At 33.3% G+C, this 21,266-nt stretch overlaps 3 protein-coding genes and 3 long non-coding RNA genes across 7 annotated transcripts; 5 read left to right on the forward strand and 1 right to left on the reverse strand.

Moving 5' to 3' along the window:
* Window positions 1–28: 28 nt before the first annotated feature.
* Window positions 29–7,267, forward strand: kkv (hyaluronan synthase-like protein kkv). Of its 2 annotated transcripts, XM_089268689.1 has the most exons (4): window positions 29–547; window positions 637–2,688; window positions 2,765–6,623; window positions 6,709–7,267. In XM_089268689.1, the coding sequence occupies exons 2-4, from the start codon at window positions 2,266–2,268 to the stop codon at window positions 7,032–7,034; spliced, it is 4,608 nt and encodes a 1,535-aa protein (XP_089124815.1). In that variant the 5' UTR covers window positions 29–547; window positions 637–2,265; the 3' UTR covers window positions 7,035–7,267.
* A 469-nt stretch (window positions 7,268–7,736) lies between these two features.
* On the forward strand, window positions 7,737–9,267 carry LOC107371958 (ketohexokinase-like). The gene is made up of 4 exons (XM_015940105.3): window positions 7,737–7,897; window positions 7,970–8,134; window positions 8,208–8,342; window positions 8,410–9,267. Exons 1-4 carry the CDS (start codon window positions 7,800–7,802, stop codon window positions 9,005–9,007), a joined length of 996 nt encoding a protein of 331 aa, XP_015795591.1. The 5' UTR covers window positions 7,737–7,799; the 3' UTR covers window positions 9,008–9,267.
* A 1,495-nt stretch (window positions 9,268–10,762) lies between these two features.
* On the reverse strand, window positions 10,763–13,019 carry LOC149094681 (uncharacterized). The gene is made up of 2 exons (XM_089266333.1): window positions 11,195–13,019; window positions 10,763–10,930 (listed from the first exon to the last, which is right to left on the reverse strand). The coding sequence occupies exon 1, from the start codon at window positions 12,912–12,914 to the stop codon at window positions 11,265–11,267; it is 1,650 nt and encodes a 549-aa protein (XP_089122459.1). The 5' UTR covers window positions 12,915–13,019; the 3' UTR covers window positions 10,763–10,930; window positions 11,195–11,264.
* A 1,346-nt stretch (window positions 13,020–14,365) lies between these two features.
* Window positions 14,366–14,757, forward strand: LOC149094682 (uncharacterized). The gene is made up of 2 exons (XR_016198218.1): window positions 14,366–14,509; window positions 14,581–14,757. It is a non-coding gene; the product is annotated as an uncharacterized LOC149094682 (long non-coding RNA).
* A 2,123-nt stretch (window positions 14,758–16,880) lies between these two features.
* LOC107372032 (uncharacterized) lies at window positions 16,881–17,272 on the forward strand. Its single transcript, XR_001570943.3, has 2 exons — window positions 16,881–17,024; window positions 17,096–17,272. It is a non-coding gene; the product is annotated as an uncharacterized LOC107372032 (long non-coding RNA).
* Window positions 17,273–19,169: 1,897 nt separating this feature from the next.
* Window positions 19,170–19,561, forward strand: LOC107372030 (uncharacterized). The gene is made up of 2 exons (XR_001570941.3): window positions 19,170–19,313; window positions 19,385–19,561. It is a non-coding gene; the product is annotated as an uncharacterized LOC107372030 (long non-coding RNA).
* The last annotated feature ends 1,705 nt before the right edge of the window (window positions 19,562–21,266 follow it).

Consider the following 21,266-nt stretch of genomic DNA (forward strand, 5'->3'; position numbering starts at 1 on the left):
TCGAAAAAATTAAAATATCGACTCAGAGATCGATCCAAGATCGATCTTTCAATGTTTTGATTTCAGTTTGAATACAAAGTAGTTGGAATAATAATTAGATAATAATTGAAAAGAAAAGTTAGAAAATGAAAAAATGAGTATAAGAATAGATAGAATGAAGAAAAGTATGTAAAGTGATGAGAAAAAAAGATATTCTGGTTAATTTGAATCTTTGATGTGAAAAATCATTGATACTATTTCACTCAGGAATTCAAAACAAAAGTCTAGGTCTTTTTATGATGAAAGTACTAAATTTCATCTTGAACTTTCCAGCTATGTATTTAACTGGACGTCTGGGATGTTACATATATTTGCAGTTAAATATCAAATGAATATTAGTCGGGCTTATAGAAACCAATATCAGATTGATTTACCGTTGCCTCCGAAGATTGACCATACTGTCACTATGGTGCAAGTGGAAGAAAAACCCGATGTAACTTATAGTGATGTTGGTGATTGTAAAGAACAAATTGAGAAACTCATTATCGTTGAGACATCTTTATTACATGTGAGTATCCTTGCATTGCTATCTATTATGTCTATTATCTATGTCTAGTTTCGAGTCAAAATGTTAACTTTATTATTTTATTTTCATAGCCGGAAAGATTTGTAAAATTAGGAATAGAGCCTCCAAAAGGAGTTTTATTGTTTGGTCCACCTGGAACTGGTAAAACTTTATGTGCACTGGCTGTTGCAATTCGTACTGACGCCTGTTTCATAAGAGTAATTGGGTCTGAATTGGTTCAAAAATATGTGGGAGAGGTCAGTTTATTGCTTTTTAAAAACTATATACAGCCTTTTTCTTTTAAATTAGTCACTTTTAACAACTGAAAAGAGTGTTAGGGTTCGCTCAGATGTAAGCTTCTTCAAATGGAAGCTGCCATTGGTTTTCAAAAATAAAAATTTCTTTCACTATTGAAAAAGCTCGGTGTCCTGTAAAATGTCTAGATAGCAATTCTTTTTCGAACTGATACAACAAGTTACCAAAATTAGGAAACTTGATTAATTCAGTTTGAGCTTGATCGCTGTGCACGAATTTTTTAACCAAAATTGATAATTTACTTGCCAAAGCAGCAAATAATTAGTGACGAGTTTGCTTTAAAGTTGTAAAAGTTTTGAACTCTCTGTTTGTCTTAAAGCTTAAATGAGTTTAAGCGAGTTTACAGGTACCCTTCATAGCCTCAGCTCTTTAAGATACCTAAGAGATAAGCAGTTAAGTGTCTGAACCTTTGCTTTGAGTAAAACTATCTCAAAAGTTGTTTCAGAGACAGGCTTTTTCATTAGTGAAATTTTTTTTTTAAAAACCAATGGAAGGTTGAACTTGAAGAAGCTTAAATCTGGACGAAGACTAACAATTTTTCATTTTTTAAAGTTTCCAATTCAAAAGAAAAAGACATAGTATGTATTAATATATTGTAATATATTGCGTAGCAAAATTTTTAACATCAAGGTTGCTGAATCAATCTAGAAATAAAACTTTTAGCGCTAACGCCCTGTATATTCGAAACTGGGAAAAGGTAAGCAAAGGTTTAATTATCCGAGAAAAATCAGAAAAACTAAACCGACTACTGTTTTATTGCATGTTGGCTCATTTTAGGACATTTCAAAGATCTTCGATGTAGATCAAGCTCATGAGCGGTCAAGAATCGATCACGGTCAAATACAACAAGAACACGTTTCACGTAGAAGTATGGGAGCTGGAGTTGGCTCGCAAAAGATAAATTGTTTTGTTCTTGAAATGAACCAAAATTCATCAATTTTTTGATCAAATGAATTTAGATCATTCACGTTTGAATAAAGGCTTTCATCTGAACGAAATCAACATTCAAAAGAGTGAAATGGAACGATTGTTAAGACTTAGTTTCCATTAATCCACTTGCTTGCTTTGATGTTGGCGATCGATCGTCTGACCTAGTTAAGGTTAAGCGTTCATACCCAGCCTCTTTACTATAAGGGGTGTAAGTTGTAAGAATTCCGGTTCTGCTGTTCTGGCATGGACGCCATCTTGCCAGTTCTGGATACCTGCTCCAGTACACCTAAATCTTCTCTCTCTCTCTCTCTCGCTTTCGTGTGCGTTTTTGTTTACCATCATTTTTTTGATTGAGATTAGTCGTCACCAATAATCAAATTTGGATCATCTTTAATTATTGCCGTAAAAGTAAAAGTAAAAGCCCCATCGACCGGAGGTGTTAAAAGACTTTTTATTTACCGGGTCTTTTTATCTCAATGGCTCGTGAAACAGTTAAAAAGTGGGATGTTTTTGTTGAATCGCCCCCACCAGATGACGATGAAACTTCAAGCTCCGAATGGATTGATGTGATACTCAAAATATTAAAATTATGTGCCTATGTGATTACTTTCATAGTTGTTCTTGCTTGTTCTGTCCTATCCAAAGGATTAGTCTTATTTATGACCTCAATCATCAAACCAAATCGAACGGGATTAATCATTTGCAGCCATGGAATACCAAGTTTGGATCGAGATAAAAAATATGAAGTAGTGCTTAATTTGTCCGATCCAGAAAGGGTCGCTTGGATCTGGGCTTTAATAGGAGTTCTTATAGTTCCAGAGTTAATGACACTTTTTCGAGCTGCCAGAATATGTACCTTTAAATCAATTAGAAGACCAAGCAAAGCCGTTTTTTCATTAGTAAGTTTTGCTATTTTGATGCATTTTTAAATATTTTTGTTTCTATTTCTAAATTTTGATTTCATTCTTTCTCCAGATTTTTATTGTTGAAACATTACATACCATTGGAATTGTAATGCTTGTTTTCCTGATACTGCCATCATTAGATGTTACCAAAGGTGTTATTTTAACAAATTGTTTCTGTTTCATTCCTGGTTGTTTGAGCTTATTTTCTCGTCATTCTGGTGAAGCTGGACGTGGATACAAAACTCTTCTTGATCTTCTTTCCGTTGGAGCTCAACTTTCTGGTTTAATACTTTGGTCCGTTGCTGAGTCAACAGACAATCCAGTTGCAATTTACATTCCTATCACTTCATTGTTAATTTCAATTGGATGGTGGGAAAACTACATTGATAAGAAATCTCCTTTCCGTGCTATCCAAAGACTGGCTCAGATCAAAGAAGGCCTTCAAAAATCTCGTTATTTCATCTATATTTTCATTTCAGCATGGAAAATTATACTCATCTTCATCGCAACAATAATTTTACGACTTTTAGTCGATGGATCAGCTTTATATTTATTCACTCAATTTAAATCTGCCTTCACTTCTCACAAAATACTCATTATACGCGACCGATCTGATCTTTCTAAATCTCTATCTGATTCAAATGTTGGCATTGAATCTGAATGGCTTGAGATGCCTGCATCAACCTCAGCACCAATCTGGATGCTCATCTTACAAATTAGTGCCTCATGGTTTTGTTATGTTTTTGGTAAATTTGCTTGTAAAATTTGTATTCAACGTATTTCTTTTGCCTCTCCGTTGATTCTCTCAGTTCCCGTTACTGCCATGACTTTAGCCCAGTTTTGTGTTCTCAATTTTGAAAACAGTTGTTCTCTTAATCGTTTCCTTCCTCGTTATCTATTTTGGTCATGTCCAAGTGCAGATACGTTCTTTACAGATGGTGTCTTTTACAATCTACACGGAATAATTTGGGTCATCATGTACATCAGTCAATTTTGGATTACTTTCCATATATTCAACCCTAAATGTGAACGTTTGGCGACAACTGAGAAACTGTTTGTAAATCCTATGTACTGTGGTTTACTAATTGACGCATCAATGATACTTAATCGACGACGGGATGATAAAGAAGTAATCAAGGCAGGAGACATTGACAAATCCGTGAGAGATCCTGACAATGTACAAGACCCATCTCTACATTATGAAACGATTTCAGAGCATCCAGATGACAAAAAATCAACAGTCCAATCGACAGATTTCATAACAAAAATTTTGGTTTGTGCTACAATGTGGCATGAAACCTCTGAAGAAATGATCCAAATGTTGAAATCAGTTTTTAGAATGGACTTTGATCAATCAGCTCGTCATAAAGCTCAGAAATATCTTCGAGTTGTTGACCCAGACTATTATGAATTTGAAGTTCACATTCTTTTTGACGATGCTTTTGAATTGAGCGATGACAATGATGATTATCAAGTGGTAAATCGTTTCGTTAAACAGTTTATCGAAGTTATTGATACAGCTGCAAGTAACATTCACCAATGTGAGATCAGATTAAAATCACCAGCAAAATATCCAACTCCTTACGGTGGTAAACTGGAATACGTTTTGCCCGGAGGTAATAAATTGCATGTCCATTTGAAAGATAAAATGAAAATTCGTCACAGAAAACGATGGAGTCAAGTAATGTACATGTACTATCTGCTTGGACATCGTTTGATGGAATTACCAATTGATGTTAATCGAAAGGCTACAATGGCTGAGAATACCTATATTTTAACTTTGGATGGAGACATTAATTTCCGTCCTGAAGCAGTGCAACTTCTTGTAGATTTAATGAAGAAAAATAAGAATCTTGGAGCTGCCTGTGGACGTATTCATCCAGTTGGTAGCGGTCTCATGGCTTGGTATCAGAAATTTGAATATGCTGTTGGTCATTGGCTTCAAAAGGCGACTGAACACATGATTGGATGTGTACTTTGTAGTCCAGGTTGTTTCTCACTTTTCCGTGCTAAAGCATTGATGGATGATAATGTCATGAGAAAGTATACGACAAGATCCGATGAGGCCTTACATTATGTACAATACGATCAAGGTGAAGATCGATGGCTTTGTACACTTCTTTTACAACGAGGTTATCGTGTTGAATATTCAGCTGCTGCTGATGCTTATACACATTGTCCAGAAGGTTTTGGTGAATTTTATACTCAACGACGTCGATGGGCTCCATCCACAATGGCTAATATTCTTGATCTTCTTGGTGATTACAAGCGAACTGTGGCAGTAAATGATCACATCTCTTTACTTTATATTGTTTATCAAGGAATGTTGATGGTTGGAACGATTCTTGAACCAGGAACCATTTTTCTTATGTTGGTCGGAGCTATGGTTGCTGTCTTTCGTATATCCAATTGGGACTCGTTTCTTTTCAATTTGATACCAATACTCATATTCATCGTTATCTGTTTCACATGTAAAAATGATATACAGATTCTGGTTGCACAAATAATGTCCGCTTGTTATGCACTACTCATGATGGCTGTCTTTGTTGGTACCGCTATTCAAATGGCTGAAGATGGTGTTACTTCACCGTCTGCCGTATTTTTCATAGCTTTATCTGGGTCTTTTGTAGTGGCGGCACTGCTTCATCCACAAGAGTTTCACTGTTTATATCCATGTTTACTTTATTTCCTTTCGATTCCATGCATGTACCTTCTACTTATGATCTATTCTCTGGTCAACTTGAACGTTGTTACTTGGGGAACACGTGAAGTTCAGTCTAAAAAGACCAAGGCTGAGCTGGAAGAGGAAAAGAAAGCTGTTGAAGAAATCAAAAAGGGCAACTTATTGAGTTTCTTGAATCTTAATCCAAACGCTAAAGAAGAAGAAGGATCTATTGAATTTAGTCTGGCAAACTTGTTCAGGTGCTCTTTCTGTACATATCCCAAACCAAACGACGAAAAGATTCATCTACTTAAAATTGAACAACATCTTAGTGAAATGACTGACAAACTTGGTGCTCTTGAAAAGTATCTTGACCCACTTGGTGGCCCCAGACGTAAAGGATCTTCGATTGGACGTAATGCTAGATTTTCAGATAATTTATCTACTGTAACAGAAAATGAAGAACATGAAGACATGGATTCAATTGGCTCAGAATCACAAACTGATGATATGTCAATTAAGGATAATGAAGAAGTTGCTCCACGATTTGATGAAGACCATCCATACTGGATTGAAGATGAAGATTTGAGAGATGGTGAAATCAAGCAGCTTGCAGAAAATGAAATCGCATTTTGGAAGGAACTGATTTCCAAATATCTCTATCCAATCGACCAAAATAAAGATCATCAAGCTCGTGTAGCTGTTGAATTGAAAGAGCTGCGAAATAGAGTAGTTTTCTCATTTTTCATGTTAAATGCTCTATTTGTTTTGGTTGTGCTGATACTTCAATTGAATAAGGACATTCTTCATGTAGATTGGCCTTACGGTATTAGAGAAAACATTACATTTATACCAGAAACTAATGAAATCCGTATTGATAAGGAATATCTTGAAATGGAACCAATTGGATTGGTCTTTGTTGGTTTCTTTGGTCTTATTTTGCTCATCCAATTGATTGGTATGCTGTTTCATCGATTCGGAACTTTATCTCACATGTTAGCCTCAGTTAATCTATTCCAAAGTAAACGTGATGACATTTCTGGTGAAGATGATCTTAAACGAAATGCTATTGATATTGCTCGTCAACTCCAGAAATTGCAAGGTTTCAATGATGGTGAAAGCTCGGAAGACAATACTTATGGAATCGCAGCTAGAAAGACTATCCAAAAATTAGAGATGCGTGGCAGACAAACAATTAAAACCGGCACTTTGGATGTTGCGTTCAGAGAGAAGTTTATGGCGATTTTGGAAGCTCAAGAAGAAGGAAGTAAGTATTTTTTAAATATTCAACAAATTTTAATGTAATATTGAATTGACATGATAATTAACGTTTATTTTCATTATTAAAACAGCTACAACTCCTGTTCTTGGTGGTAAACGAAACAGAGAAACTATTACTGCTCTCATAAAGCGCAGTAAAAATATTTTAGGATATGATGATCATGTTGGAATGCAGACGCTTGGAATAAAAAATGAGTTTGTTCGTAATCCTGCAAGATCAACACTAGACTCAAAACAAAGACGACCACCAAATCCTTATGGCACTAATGGTATGGTAAATCAAGCTTTTGATGGTTTATCTTCAGACGAAGAATTAGAGCCTCCCGAAGTACCTATGTCCACTTACAGGGGAATTAATCGAAAAAATTTGAATGGGAACTCAAGTCAACAATTATAATAAATTAAATCGTTAAATTTTAACTTTCCTTGAATAACATTGCCATATTTATAGTCGAGAGCGTCAACATCTTCAAAGAGACATCGACTTTTCACCTAAAAATAACGCAACGCTTTTTTTTATGAAAAATACAAATTTTAAACTCTTTATGTAAATTTTACGTTTATGTCAAAATTTTAACTTAACAATAAAGATGCTTGTTATACAAGCATATCTACTTAACTGCCCAAAAATGTCTATTATAATTGTCTTTTTAAAACCTCTTTTTTGTCTTTAATTGTTGAGTTAACCCATATGGAGACTGGTATTGATTTGGTTTGAATTTCAGTTAAACAACAAATCAAAGATTCAAGCTCTAATTCATGACTTATCATCCAATTGCATTCTCAGATTAACTCAGCACTGATTAGTTTCTGATTTAATCCATTACATAGGTAAAATGAATGAGAGCTTCAAATTGTATTAAGTAATTATTAAATCATAATCTCCTTGGGGTTTACCTTTAAACAGCCTTGCAATAAACGTAATCTTGATCTTAATCAATGTTATTGAATGAAATAATGAAAAGGCATAAAAATGTATCGCTATTTTAATAATTTATCAAAGTCTAAACGACGTTGGTAACTTGGATTAAACAATCTTATCTTAAGACTGTTTATTGAATTATAAAAGATAATATTAAGAGACTCTTCAGAATGGACTGATTGGTGGAAGCTGAGATCTCTGATCAACTCAGAATAGACAACTTTAAATTGTAAAGGTATAATGAGTGTTAATAAGAAACGAATTGCTTTTAGTGGCCTTATTTGTTGTGACGCTCTTTTTACAGTTGAAGGTTACCCACAAGAAGACGCTGGAATACCGTAAGTAAATCAATTAAAAGTCATCTAATTAAACAAGATGTGTGTTGATAACGATATTTTTGTTGAGAACAGATGTGATAATTTTCGATGGAATTTAGGCGGCAATGCTTCGAATAATTCAGTCGTTTTCTCAAAGCTTCGCAATTGGCACCTGAAAAAGTGTAAAAATGGCAATTCTAAGGATGAGGAGATTGAAATTGAACTTTTAGGTACCTTGGGCAATGATTTTCCTGCAAAGTAAGCTTTTTTTAATGGTACAATACGAAGGTAACTCAGCATTTTTATTCAACTTTTTTTCTGATTCTTACAGCTTTCTTCGAGAGATTTTTGACCGGGAAAATATTCGTCACGATCGCATGTTTTTTGATCCATCTGTGAAGACGCCAGTTACTGCCGTTATCCTCAATGCATTGAATGGCTCTAGATCCTACTTTCATTATACTGAGTAAGTATGTTTTATTTTGCGTTTGATTGTTGAGTAAATCTTGAAATATTGATTTGTTTATTTTCAGTCACTATCCTGACTTGTCGTTGGAAAAATATGTGAAATATGATTTGGTTAATTATGACTGGATTCATGTTGAAAGCCGAAACAATATCAAAGGTATCATTGATATGGTACGTTATGTAAGAAGCAAACAAACAGCTGGTTCATCTAAGCCAGTTATATCGGTTGAATTGGAAACAGATCATGAAGGATTGTCTCAAGTGTTTGATGAGAAAATTGATTATTATTTTGTGGAACGAGATTTTGGACATTTGAAAGGCTGGAAAGATCTGGATGAGACTATCCAAGAAACATGTAAACTGGTTAAAAATGAGGCTTATGTGATCTTCGTTTGGGGTGATGAAGGTTCAAGAATAGCCAAGGTATCTAATGGTAAAATAATTGGACCCGTCGGATCAACACCCATTTTTAACCCAAAATCAAAGGTCGTAGACACATGTGGAGCTGGTGATACCTTTCTGGCTGCTACAGTTTTTGATATTTTGATTAGAGGATCCAAGCCTGAGGATGCCATTGTTTTTGGCAGTAAAATTGCTGGTGCCAAAGTTGCTATGCAAGGTTATCATGATTTGGAAAATTGGGAATCTTACATCAACCATTGACCATCAAAATAATGGTAACAGTCTCGATATAAGGACAAAGGTTGGGCTTTTACACATGTTTTATATTTCACACTCTGAATAACTAAACAAATCAACTCAAATCAACAGCAATTGTTATCCAAGTAATTGATTGTTTTTCATATATTTTAACGTTTAGTTTTTCCGAATTCGGATTACTTAAATTGTCTATTAGTCTGGGCCTAAAAATATGTAAATTGCATTCAAGTCTAATAAATGTACTATAAATATCTTTTTACAGCTATTATCTAATATTAATATTAATTGATGCGTTTGTTTGGGATAAAATATTATTAGTAAAAGTTGAAGAGTAACATTGAATCAGCAAAAAAAATTGCGATTAGAATGAATTGAAACTAGTTATTGAGTGAGTTTGTATTAAATTAACCGGGTCACTGACTTGATTGACCAACTGGTCTTTACCAAAATAATCAATTTACCCTTGGAAATACCCATAAATCAGTTTCACTTGTGTTGATATTTTTACCTCTGCTCACCTCTTTACCATGGTGGAATCAGCAACAATCAAACTTCATAAGATACAATACATTTCAATAATTAGTCCACTGCCAATACGGAAGTTCAGTTAACTGCGTGAACACCGTTGATGGGCCTAGAAACAGAGAGGAGGGAAAGGTATAACTCGGCATTGTTTTGATGAGCAAACATATTAATTTAATAATTATCATACCAAATAACGAGTAAACGAAGCAACAACGGTTATATAAATATGAACAAAAATGAAAAGGTAATGATAATTTGATGAAAGGCTTTGTCCAATCAAGTCGACAAAATGTTTCGTTCTCAGGTTAAATCAATGTTTCTCGTTTTAATATGGACTTTACTCTGTACTTCACTGAATTCACTGTCGATCCCATCCTCATCTGATTCCCTTTCAATGCCTCCAATGTTATCAAATCAAGTCCAGAGTCTGGTCATGTCCTCATTTGAAGCATACAGACGATTACTCCGAGACTCAGGAGAAATTCAAGACTTTTTGCGTGAAAAAATGTGTCTTCCTCAAATGACTCCAGTTTCTCGATTAGATCCACTTCCATTGACGGATGTACTTACCTTAGAAGACTGTGATCCCATTACACCCGAAGTAGGTCGTCTAGTGACAACAATAAACAACATTCGCTTCTATGGATTGTCTGATTTTCGGGTTGAAACCGTGGAAACATCAGGCTCATATCTTCACTTTCGCCACAAGGTTCCCAAACTTGATTCACGAGCTAACTACACTGTTGACTATCATCTGTTTGGATCAATACCTTTACGCATTTCTCAGGGTGAAATCAGATCAACCATTGTCAATGCTCATATCAATGGTACTTTTCAAATGTTTCCCGATGTCTTCCGTTCATGGTTTAGGGTTTCCCATTTGGGCATTCAAACGGCTTGCCATGAACCAATGGACTTGACTGTTTATCCTGAATATACAATCACTGATCGATTTGTCGTTGATCGCCAGAAAATTGATAAATTTTCAGATGCTATGAGGTCCATTTTACCCAAAGTTGGTGATTACCTTAAATTTACTTACTCCAAAGCAGCTGAACTTAAATCTAAAGCTTAAATATCGTAAAATATGGTATCGATTACATTGAAATTAAAATAATTGTATTTAAACTCTTGACAAGAGAATGGAATGAGAATAAATGGTTGATTTAATGTAAATTTCATGTTAAATTAAAATGCTAAAAAGTTGAAATGAAATATGAAAACGAAAAGATCTTTTTGCAAGAATAAAACATTTTATTTAATGAATAAAAATCACGTTTATTTCAATCAATTCAATAAAAAGATGGAATTAAATTATGAAAAATATTTTAAAATTATATAAATTTAATTTCATTATTCCACTTTGTTTCCATCAAAAACAAAAGTGTCGTCAATTGCAGTCTAAATTAAAATGGAAAAGATTCAAGCACAATGAATAGGTAAAATTTTGACAGATACAAATTATCTGTCAAGGTAAACAATATCTATTTTCGGATATTCACAGCTCTTTAGCAATCAACCACAACTATAAATAAAATCGAGATTGCATCTTAAACTGTAATAATCAATAGATAAATTGTTAAAAGATTAAACACTACGAATGAATCTGATTTCACGAAAGTCCATATAAAATAGGAATCAAAGCATTTATAATCACCAACTTACTTGCCATCCATGCATCAATAAAGCTTGATGAACAGGCTTTAAATCAGTTTTCAATGAGACTCGACTGTCTTCAATCAACTAGAGAGGCTAAAGAATTTGCTTTATTGGATTTAACTCCATGGCTTTTATTTGTTAAAAATCTATTCAGATGTAAGGCTCCATTAGCACCATATTTTAATTGAAAATTTGGTGGAAGCAGAGTGATATCGGTTGTACCGGGTTGAAGGTCGCAATTGTTGACAGACAAGTTATCTTCGAGGATGAGATGCGACAGAAAGATCATCTTGGTAGGATTGTTACCAAGTATTGTTTTTGCTTGATTACGAATATCACCGATGGTTCTATCCAGTTTAACAGAGTCAGTCATGAAAGTAGCACTTTCAGATTGAAGAATTAATTTGATTCGATTAGCACCTGGTTGAGGTGACATGTTATTTGAATAGAAGTTGATTAAATTATTCTGTTTAGCGTCATCATTCTTTGCTTTTTGAGGCGATTTAGGCGAGAAAAGGTGCAACTTGTAGCCCGGTTCACTATAATTTGGGGCTTCATTGGGAATTATTGTGATGACATTGTTACCTGGTTGGAATCCACAAAATTTGACGACATCTTTATCCTGAAGAACTCTGTGTCGAATCAGTAACATAAGACCGGGTTCATGGCCCATCATGTCAGTTAGAAGAGAGCGGAATGTTCTGAAGGTTAGCGTTACTTGGGCCTCATCAAAGTTGAAAGACTTGTCACCATAATGAAAGATTAAATTGATTCCAGACGAGCCAGGTTTGTTGAGGTAATTATTGGAAAAGAAAGTTACTGTGAACTTTTGCTCCTTAATGGTTGTACTGGTTTTATCAAGAGCTTTAGTTCCACCGGTGGGTTGATTATCCGACGATCCTGATGTTGAGGTATTTTTTGCTGGCTTTTTATCCTTTTTACCATCCTTCAACTTTTCACCAGACTTTTCAATTTTAGTTTGCTGATTGCCTTTGGTTCCAGCCTTTTTGCTTTGCTTATTGTCATTGCTCTCCACATGGTCAGACGATACTCCTTTAGCGTTGGACTCTTTCCTGCTAATCTCTAAATCTCGGCGTAGCTGGTCAATTACACCATTAAGTTTTACCACTTTGTTATTTAATGATTCAATTTTTTGCCTCATCTCGTTGAAAACGATTCTACAGTCATGGACTCCAATTGGATTGGTTTTTGTAGACTTGCAAATTTTGCACAGATTGGCTGGATTAGCGGGACATTGGACTCGATGAGATAGATAAATGTAGTCAGAATAAGCAAACGTCGATCCACATGAGAATGGGCATTTCATCTTTAGACCATTCAATCGGGTAGTATCTCGAGAGCCAATTTCCCTGAATGCAGACTCATCAAAACCAGATGTTAAGCACCCTGGTGATGGGCAGTAACTTTTACCTGATTTAATCCAAGAAAGTATACAATTGTAACAAAACAGCGAAGTACAAGTGTAAACAGCACCGGTATTGTGTTCCCTTGGATCAACCACGATGAATTGGCAAATTTTACAAACATAATCTTGGGCTAAAGATTGATCCTCGAAATAATCCAATTTTAACTTGTCTTCATCTTTGTTTTTGGTCTCAATTTTTTCAGCTTTTACATCGGCACTGGTTAGACCTCCATCGTCATCTTGATCAAACACAATTAATGGATTACTATTATTTGATTGAAAATCTTGAAAAATATCCATACTTTCAAAATAGTGGTTCAATAATGACTTTCAAAGCTAAACTATAGATGTTATTGAGCCTTAAAATAAAAATTTGCAACAGTTTATCAACAAGTGTATCTTTGAACGATAAATATAATTACAACAAGTAGTATCAGATGGCAGTATAAAGTAGGCTGCCACAAAATTTGAAAATTGATTTTTATTAATTAAAAATAAGATTCTTGACCCAGAATGTAACAGTCGCATTACGAAGTTATGAAGAATCATGATATTCAGAGATAAAGAGGTAAATAAGATGCTAACAATTGTAAGCAATGAATATAAAATGACTTTACTTCAATTTTCAAGAATCTTTATTTTGATAGACCTAAATAAATACATTGATAATACCGTATTTCCGAACATATAAGCACTGTGCTTATGAACAGAAATTCCTCACTGCGAAGTCCATGTTTATCTTCATAAATAAGAACACTGATAAGCAATTACATAGAAGTACATACAAAAAACCTGTTTTTTAACGAGTGTGGAAGCACATAGTGCTAATCTAAAGTGAGGAAAAATGCGCTTTTAAGTGAACGTTTCATTAATAAGCCTCGGCTTATATGTTCGGAAATACGGTACATTATTTTGGTCAATGGAACCGTCAAATATCAATTACAGAATGTAATAATAATAGTAAAATTGAGATTTTCGTCGTAGTTTATCAAAAGTATCGCATTTTGATGCAAATAGATTGAAATTAGTATAAAGTCGATTTTTTAATGACTTCAGGTTCAATTATTTGAATTACCTTGTTTTAAGCATCTTGCTAGCATCAGACTTTGATAGTCTTGATGTGATTTATTGTGATATATTAAGAGTTGTGGTTACGTGTAAATTTATCAATGAATCACGAGAAACGATCTATCATGGAAGATATCGATTTGTCAATGATTGTGAATGAAATATGCCTTGTTAATAGATTGAAAGCGGATGTAATTTTTCAAAGGTAGAACGAGAAAGGTGACCCATAGAGTAATTAATTGCATGAAGTACAGATAACTAATCATATGATGTTATTGACTGCCATTTTAATTAATAGACATGACAAATTCAACAAAATTCATTTCTGATGAACAATTGAAAACAAAATTCAGTTCTATTTTTTAAAAAAATTTAAGAGTATAAAAGATTAATTTGATTAATTAGCGGAAATTGGTTGAACATCAATGATCTGCAAGTAGAATGATTATTAACCTGGATTTAATTCAATTAAACAATTGATCATCCAATCAATAGTGTATAGTAGAAAATGAAAGACAAAAACATTGGTGATTTATTATTAACTGAAAATTAATTGCATTTTGCTTGAATCATCTTCAGGTGCATCCTAAGAATCATGGAAAGTAAAGGTTAAAGATGATTGAAACGTAGCATCAGAAATCGTATAAAAGAGATGAAAATTGTTCAATTAAATCATTCAATTCTTGCTATCAAACTAGTAAACAACTCTAATAAACTAACTTTCAATTAACTTGTGTTAATCACCAACCCAACAAACAAAACAATGGAAGCCCGAACCATCATCGTTTACATCGCCGCTCTTGCCTCAGTTGTCGCCATGGCTTACGGTGAGTATTCATTGCTAGACAATATTCAAGTAATTAACTAATTGATATGTATTTTGTCGTTTTATTTACAGCTGATCCTGAACCAAAACCAGAACCAATCATTGGCGGCCTTCTTAACAGTGTTCTTGGTGGACGATGATTCAAAGGCTTGGTTGGTTTATCAGTTTTGTTAACCATCCATAGTTAATAATTGAATCATGACTGATATTGAATCAAAAATGAATTAAATAAAGCATTGAAAAAGCAAATTATTGTCTTTTATATTTATTATATTTATAATATTTATCATCAATCTGGTTAACCATTTGCTTATAAGTTTAGAGTCGTGTATTCCTCTTTTGCATTTTTTTGCGTTCAACGCAATAATTTTCATCTGCAGTTAAAACTATTAATGCTTGCTTCCATAATGCTATTGATAAATTAAAAAATAATTTGTTTAATTTTTCGAATCGATTTCTAGTTAAATGGATAAAGAGTTGTCAAAATTAAAAAGGACACATTAAAGGAGCGGGATTGGATGATTAATCCTTTTGCTATTATTAATAGAAATTTAAATGAACTTATAACGTGGATAAATTTTTTAAAACGCAAAATTTGCTGAACATTCGACCCTTCCCTTATGTGCTCGTTTTTATAACGACTTCAACTTCTGGCTGGGTCGACTTTGAAAAAAAACTTAGCTTATGAATGAAAAGAAAGCTTAAATTCAAATATTTGAAATAAACAAGTTACCGATAGACGGACTGCAATTGCTAATGCTTGTTTCTCAATGACTGGGTCATCTAACGAAGGAACCCTACGAATTGACAAATCGATATCCAGATTTGATTAGCAGCTATTGATAAATCAGATCTTTCGGAAGACGAATACAGCTGCGAAAATGGAGTTAGACCTCGATACCATATCTTTGGCGCATTGGTTGGTATCCAAGCATACCGATAGTCAATTTTTTGAGATAAATTAAGCACAATCAACATTGATTCAATGCCTTGACTAATGAGTCTTGAGTTGATGTTGATTAGCAAAAATTTATCTCAAAAAATTGACTATCGATATGCTTGGATACCAAACAATGCGCCAAAGATATGGTATCGAGGTCTAACTCCATTTTCGCAGCTGTATAATGGAACTTTTTTCTTGAAAATATGTTCGCATTTCTATGGTGATTATTATCGCTTTTTGTGAAATAAAGAGTACGAGTTTGTTGTTTCAACATGTTACAAATGAAAAATAATGAACTTACAGATTCCTCTAATTTTTACTCCACCCACAAATACAAGAATATCAAACTCACCCAAATAGAAAAAAATGCAAATATTATTATTATTTATAATAAAACCTGAATATGTCACACACTATTTGACTAAAATAAGTGCATTTTCTGATTGACGATCAGAAGTGGCATCAATAAAATGAGTTTCATGAAAAAATCCGCTCTCATAATTGTACAAAAGTTTAAACCACGATTTTCTCGAAAACTGTAGATCAAAGAAACTTTTAAATTGCTAAAATGGACTTAGTTTACTGTCCCTACAAAACGTTTAGGCTCAGAACCGAGAAGAACAAAACAGCGAAAGACAAAATAGAGAAAGTCAAATGTGCGAAAAATATCGATGCGTATATTGCTGTATATCAGTTTAATTATTTAGATTCTTTATTTTACCCTTCGCTATTTCGCCTTTCTCTGTTTAGACCTTCTCGTTTTTGGCTTCCGCTGTTTTGACCCTTTACCAACACAAGGTCAGCCTTTTCTCTGGTCGATTTTGAGTCAGTTTGGACAAAATTCCCACAACTTTGATGATAGCATCAGCTTGAAAGATATTTAACGAGATTTAAATGATTAACACTAATCGTCACAACCAGATTTCGACCAAAACTTCACCAAAATTAGAAATCAAAAGAAAAAGAATCACATTTTACTATTTCAATGTCCACCATTGAAAGATTAATGTAAAATCAATGGAAACCTGTTCCAATTTGCTTTCATACATACTCAAAATATGTGTAGCAAAAAAGTCATTCAATGGATAGTTCAACTACCAAAGAGTTTCCCTGACAGATTGCATGACAGTCATTGGCTAACAAGGCAGACATCAATGATCGTCTCCAGATATCATTATTTCACTTAATGCAACGAATTTAATTTAATTAAACGATTGATCATCCAACTGATAGTGCAATATAGTAGGACATGGAAAACAAAGTTAAACAATTGGTGATTAATTATTAACTGAAAATTAATTGCATTTTGCTTGAATCATCTTCAGGTGCATCCCAAGAATCATGGAAAGTAAAGGTTAAAGATGATTGAAACGTAGCATCAGAAATCGTATAAAAGAGATAAAAATTGTTCAATTAAATCATTCAATTCTTGCTATCAAACTAGTAAACAACTCTAATAAACTAACTTTCAATTAACTTGTGTTAATCACCAACCCAACAAACAAAACAATGGAAGCCCGAACCATCATCGTTTACATCGCCGCTCTTGCCTCAGTTGTCGCCATGGCTTACGGTGAGTATTCATTGCTAGACAATATTCAAGTAATTAACTAATTGATATGTATTTTGTCGTTTTATTTACAGCTGATCCTGAACCAAAACCAGAACCAATCATTGGCGGCCTTCTTAACAGTGTTCTTGGTGGACGATGATTCAAAGGCTTGGTTGGTTTATCAGTTTTGTTAACCATCCATAGTTAATAATTGAATCATGACTGATATTGAATCAAAAATGAATTAAATAAAGCATTGAAAAAGCAAATTATTGTCTTTTATATTTATTATATTTATAATATTTATCATCAATCTGGTTAACCATTTGCTTATAAGTTTAGAGTCGTGTATTCCTCTTTTGCATTTTTTTGCGTTCAACACAATAATTTTGATATAAGCAAAAGTATTAATGCTTGCTTCATGCATGCTCAAGGTATTAATTTTAACAAACTCTAACGTTTGAGTTGAGATTTAGTGAGTTTGTAGGGACTTTGGGGCTATTAAATAATTCATCCGATAGAAAGTTTTCGACAAAATCGAGTTCAAATTTGAAACTTCGATCGCCTGTGTTCAGCAATGGAAACAGCTTTAGTCATGAAACTTATTTTACTGATGTAACTTTTGATGACCATCCAGAAAATGCTCTTATTTTTGGAAATAACATTCTCAGTCTCTGTAAAACCGATCAAGTTCAATTTTCAGTTAAACCGACCGCATTCTGTGATATTAAGAGCTATCAAGCTGAAACTTGTCATTTTTCCATAAAAATTGTTGGTAGACATCATTGATTAAATATAATACTTTTTTTAATTTAAGAACATTTCTCTTGATTTTGGGGATTGCCTCAAAGTTTTGAGCCTCAATATTTTAAGAATGGTTTCATCTATTATAAAATCACAATTCTTGGCCAAACTTTAGATTGTGGGCTATGATAAGTTGAAGCATTCAAGATCCTAGTAAAAAGGTGTAGCATTTTTTTCTTAATACTGGTAGTCAGATTTGAGACTTTATTTATGAAGTTGAATGGTTACCAAACACAAATCTTATGCGTTAGAAGAATCTTCATTATTAAATAGATCAGCTCAGATTTTATTCAGTATTCAGTCAAATACTGTAATAGTCCACAATAAAATCTAATGTTTGGTGAATGAATGACGATTGTAGGTGTCACCATCCTCGAAATATCGAGGCTCAAAGTTTTAAGGCCAATGGCTAAAATCAAGAGAACTGGTGATAAATTGATAAAATTACTCAATCCATGATGTGAGCCAACAATTTTTATGGGCAAATGCTAAGTTCCAGCTCTCTAAATCTCATGGTCATAGAAAACGATCGGCTTGACTAAAAATCGATCTTATCTGTTTTACAGAAAACATGAAATTTTATTTCTCAAAATAAGTGCATTTTCTGATTGACAATCAAAAGTCAATGAAAAAATCTGCTCACATAATAGTACCCAAGGCGATCGAAGTTTCAACTTTGACCTTGATTTTCTCGAAAACTGTCCATCAGAGGAATCTTTAAATCGCACAAATGGACTCAGTTATTATGTCCCAACAACCAGTCTAAATGTTACAGAAATTAATATCAACCATTTTTGCTCATTTGTCTTTCAGTATTTGGGCAGAAATGTAAAAATTGTGTCTTGAGTAACAACCATATTTACCTGTCTGAAGGTGTCTTAAACTATTAGGCTCCAATACATTGATTTTCATATATTAACAGGTTTTGCGTGAAATTATAGGCAAAGTTTGTTTAAAATAAAAGTATGAAAAAAATTCATTTAATGGACAGTTCAATTACCATATGATAATTTCCCTGACAGATTGCATGACAATCATTGACTAACAAGGCAGACACAAACTCGAAGAAATATTTTACAAATTTGATTAATTTGCGGAAGACATCAATGATCTGCTTCTAGTATCATTATTAACCTGAATTTAATTCAATTAAACAATTGATCATCCAATTGATAGTGCAATATAGTAAAATATGAAAACACATTGGTAATTTATTATTAACTGAAAATTAATTGCATTTTGCTTGAATCATCTTCAGGTGCATCCTAAGAATCATGGAAAGTAAAGGTTAAAGATGATTGAAACGTAGCATCAGAAATCGTATAAAAGAGATGAAAATTGTTCAATTAAATCATTCAATTCTTGCTATCAAACTAGTAAACAACTCTAATAAACTAACTTTCAATTAACTTGTGTTAATCACCAACCCAACAAACAAAACAATGGAAGCCCGAACCATCATCGTTTACATCGCCGCTCTTGCCTCAGTTGTCGCCATGGCTTACGGTGAGTATTCATTGCTAGACAATATTCAAGTAATTAACTAATTGATATGTATTTTGTCGTTTTATTTACAGCTGATCCTGAACCAAAACCAGAACCAATCATTGGCGGCCTTCTTAACAGTGTTCTTGGTGGACGATGATTCAAAGGCTTGGTTGGTTTATCAGTTTTGTTAACCATCCATAGTTAATAATTGAATCATGACTGATATTGAATCAAAAATGAATTAAATAAAGCATTGAAAAAGCAAATTATTGTCTTTTATATTTATTTATCATTAATTCGGCTAACCATTAACGGGATAAGAAATTATGAATATGAATATGAAAATGAAGTTGAATTGCGACTCGAGGTTTTCATCAGAAAAGCCTGATTCATACTATACTATGATCCATAATTATTTGAAGCTATTGAGGGACGAATGATACTGTGCTTTGATTGAGGCATTATGAACACTAGATGTCCAGTAATAAAGTGTATCAAAAATCACAATTTTCATTGACATGCTATGGATATCACAAATATCAGAAAACATTCAAATTCCGAAATACAGTTTCGAACAGTGGATGAACTTTGGGACTGCGTTCAAGAAATCTGGTACAACATGGATCCAAGTTACCTACAAACACTTATTAGGTCTATGGACACAAGAATTTTTGAAGTGATTAAGGCTAATGGATCGCAAATCGATTATTAATTGCTTTTAATTTCTGTCCTCATAATTTTTGCCATGCGCAAAATTAATTTTCTCAAATTTTTTTATCTAATTTATTTTTTTTTCTCTAATTTTTTTAACTTAAAATACGTAATTTTGCATCGACTTCCAATTGATACTAACCAGTAAACAAGCAATCATTTCACAGAAAAATTATTCAAAAAAAACTACTGTCCTCATACTTATTGCCAGCAGTGTATTTTCAGCACTGTTGGTACTATTGAATTTCATTGATGAACATCGTTCTTCAAGTCTTAAGGCAAAACTCTTATTAATATTACTTTATGTACTTTTTATTAGTGAAACCAACAGATGGAGTTGCTTTGCTTTCAATTTTTTCGTGTTTCAAGTAAAATTGAATCTGTTTGAATAATGTTTTGTGTTAACATGACGAGTTTTATTTCTGCGAATACACAATAAAGCTTTATACACAGTCGATCCAAGTCTTGTAGCTAATCGAAGAGAAAGTAAATCAGCGCATAAAATGAAACCCGCAAAATCGTTTGACTCTTTGCGTTTTTTGCGTTTAACGCAACAATTTTCATTCAACAGTAAAAGTATCAATGTTTGCTTCCACAATACTATTGATGAATTTTGCTCGACTTTTTTTAAATCAATTGCTATTAAAGAGTTGACAGAGTTAAAAAGCATTTATTAGAGGAGTGAGAAAGGGCGATTAATCCTTTTGCTATCAGAAATTCAAATGAACATGAAACTTTTATAAACTTTATCAAACGCAAAGTTTGCGAAAAATTGGACCCTTATCTAATGCACTCGTGTTTATAACTCGTCTGAGTGCGTAGACTTTGAATAAATACTTAATCCACGAATGAAAAGAAAGCAAAAAGCCAAATATTGGAAACAAACAAGTTACCGATAGATGGACTGAAATTGAAAATCTTTTACTCTCAATGACTTTATCCATCTGAATGATTTACAGTTAAGATGAAAATTGCAAGTTATAGATTGACTAGCTTTGTAAGCTTTGGCTGAATGAAATTTATAATACTTTTACGCTTAAAACACAGAATAAATGTTTTCAATTGAATTTCAAAAACTAAAATGAAGCAAAAGACTGAAAAATCTCAATCCTAAACATTCTCAACCCATTCAACCCACTGAATTGTTTAATTTGTCCAACTCTTTCCTCTCAAAAAATGAGCATTTATTTTTTTGATTTTTCTGAAACTTTTACACTTTTCAATTCCACCCACAAACACATATCAAAGCTCGGCTTATCA

Source organism: Tetranychus urticae, chromosome 1, assembly GCF_039701765.1.
Source record: "Tetranychus urticae isolate SD_2017Ah chromosome 1, NJAU_TeUrti_SD_1.0, whole genome shotgun sequence".
NCBI classification, from domain to species: Eukaryota; Metazoa; Arthropoda; class Arachnida; order Trombidiformes; family Tetranychidae; genus Tetranychus; species Tetranychus urticae.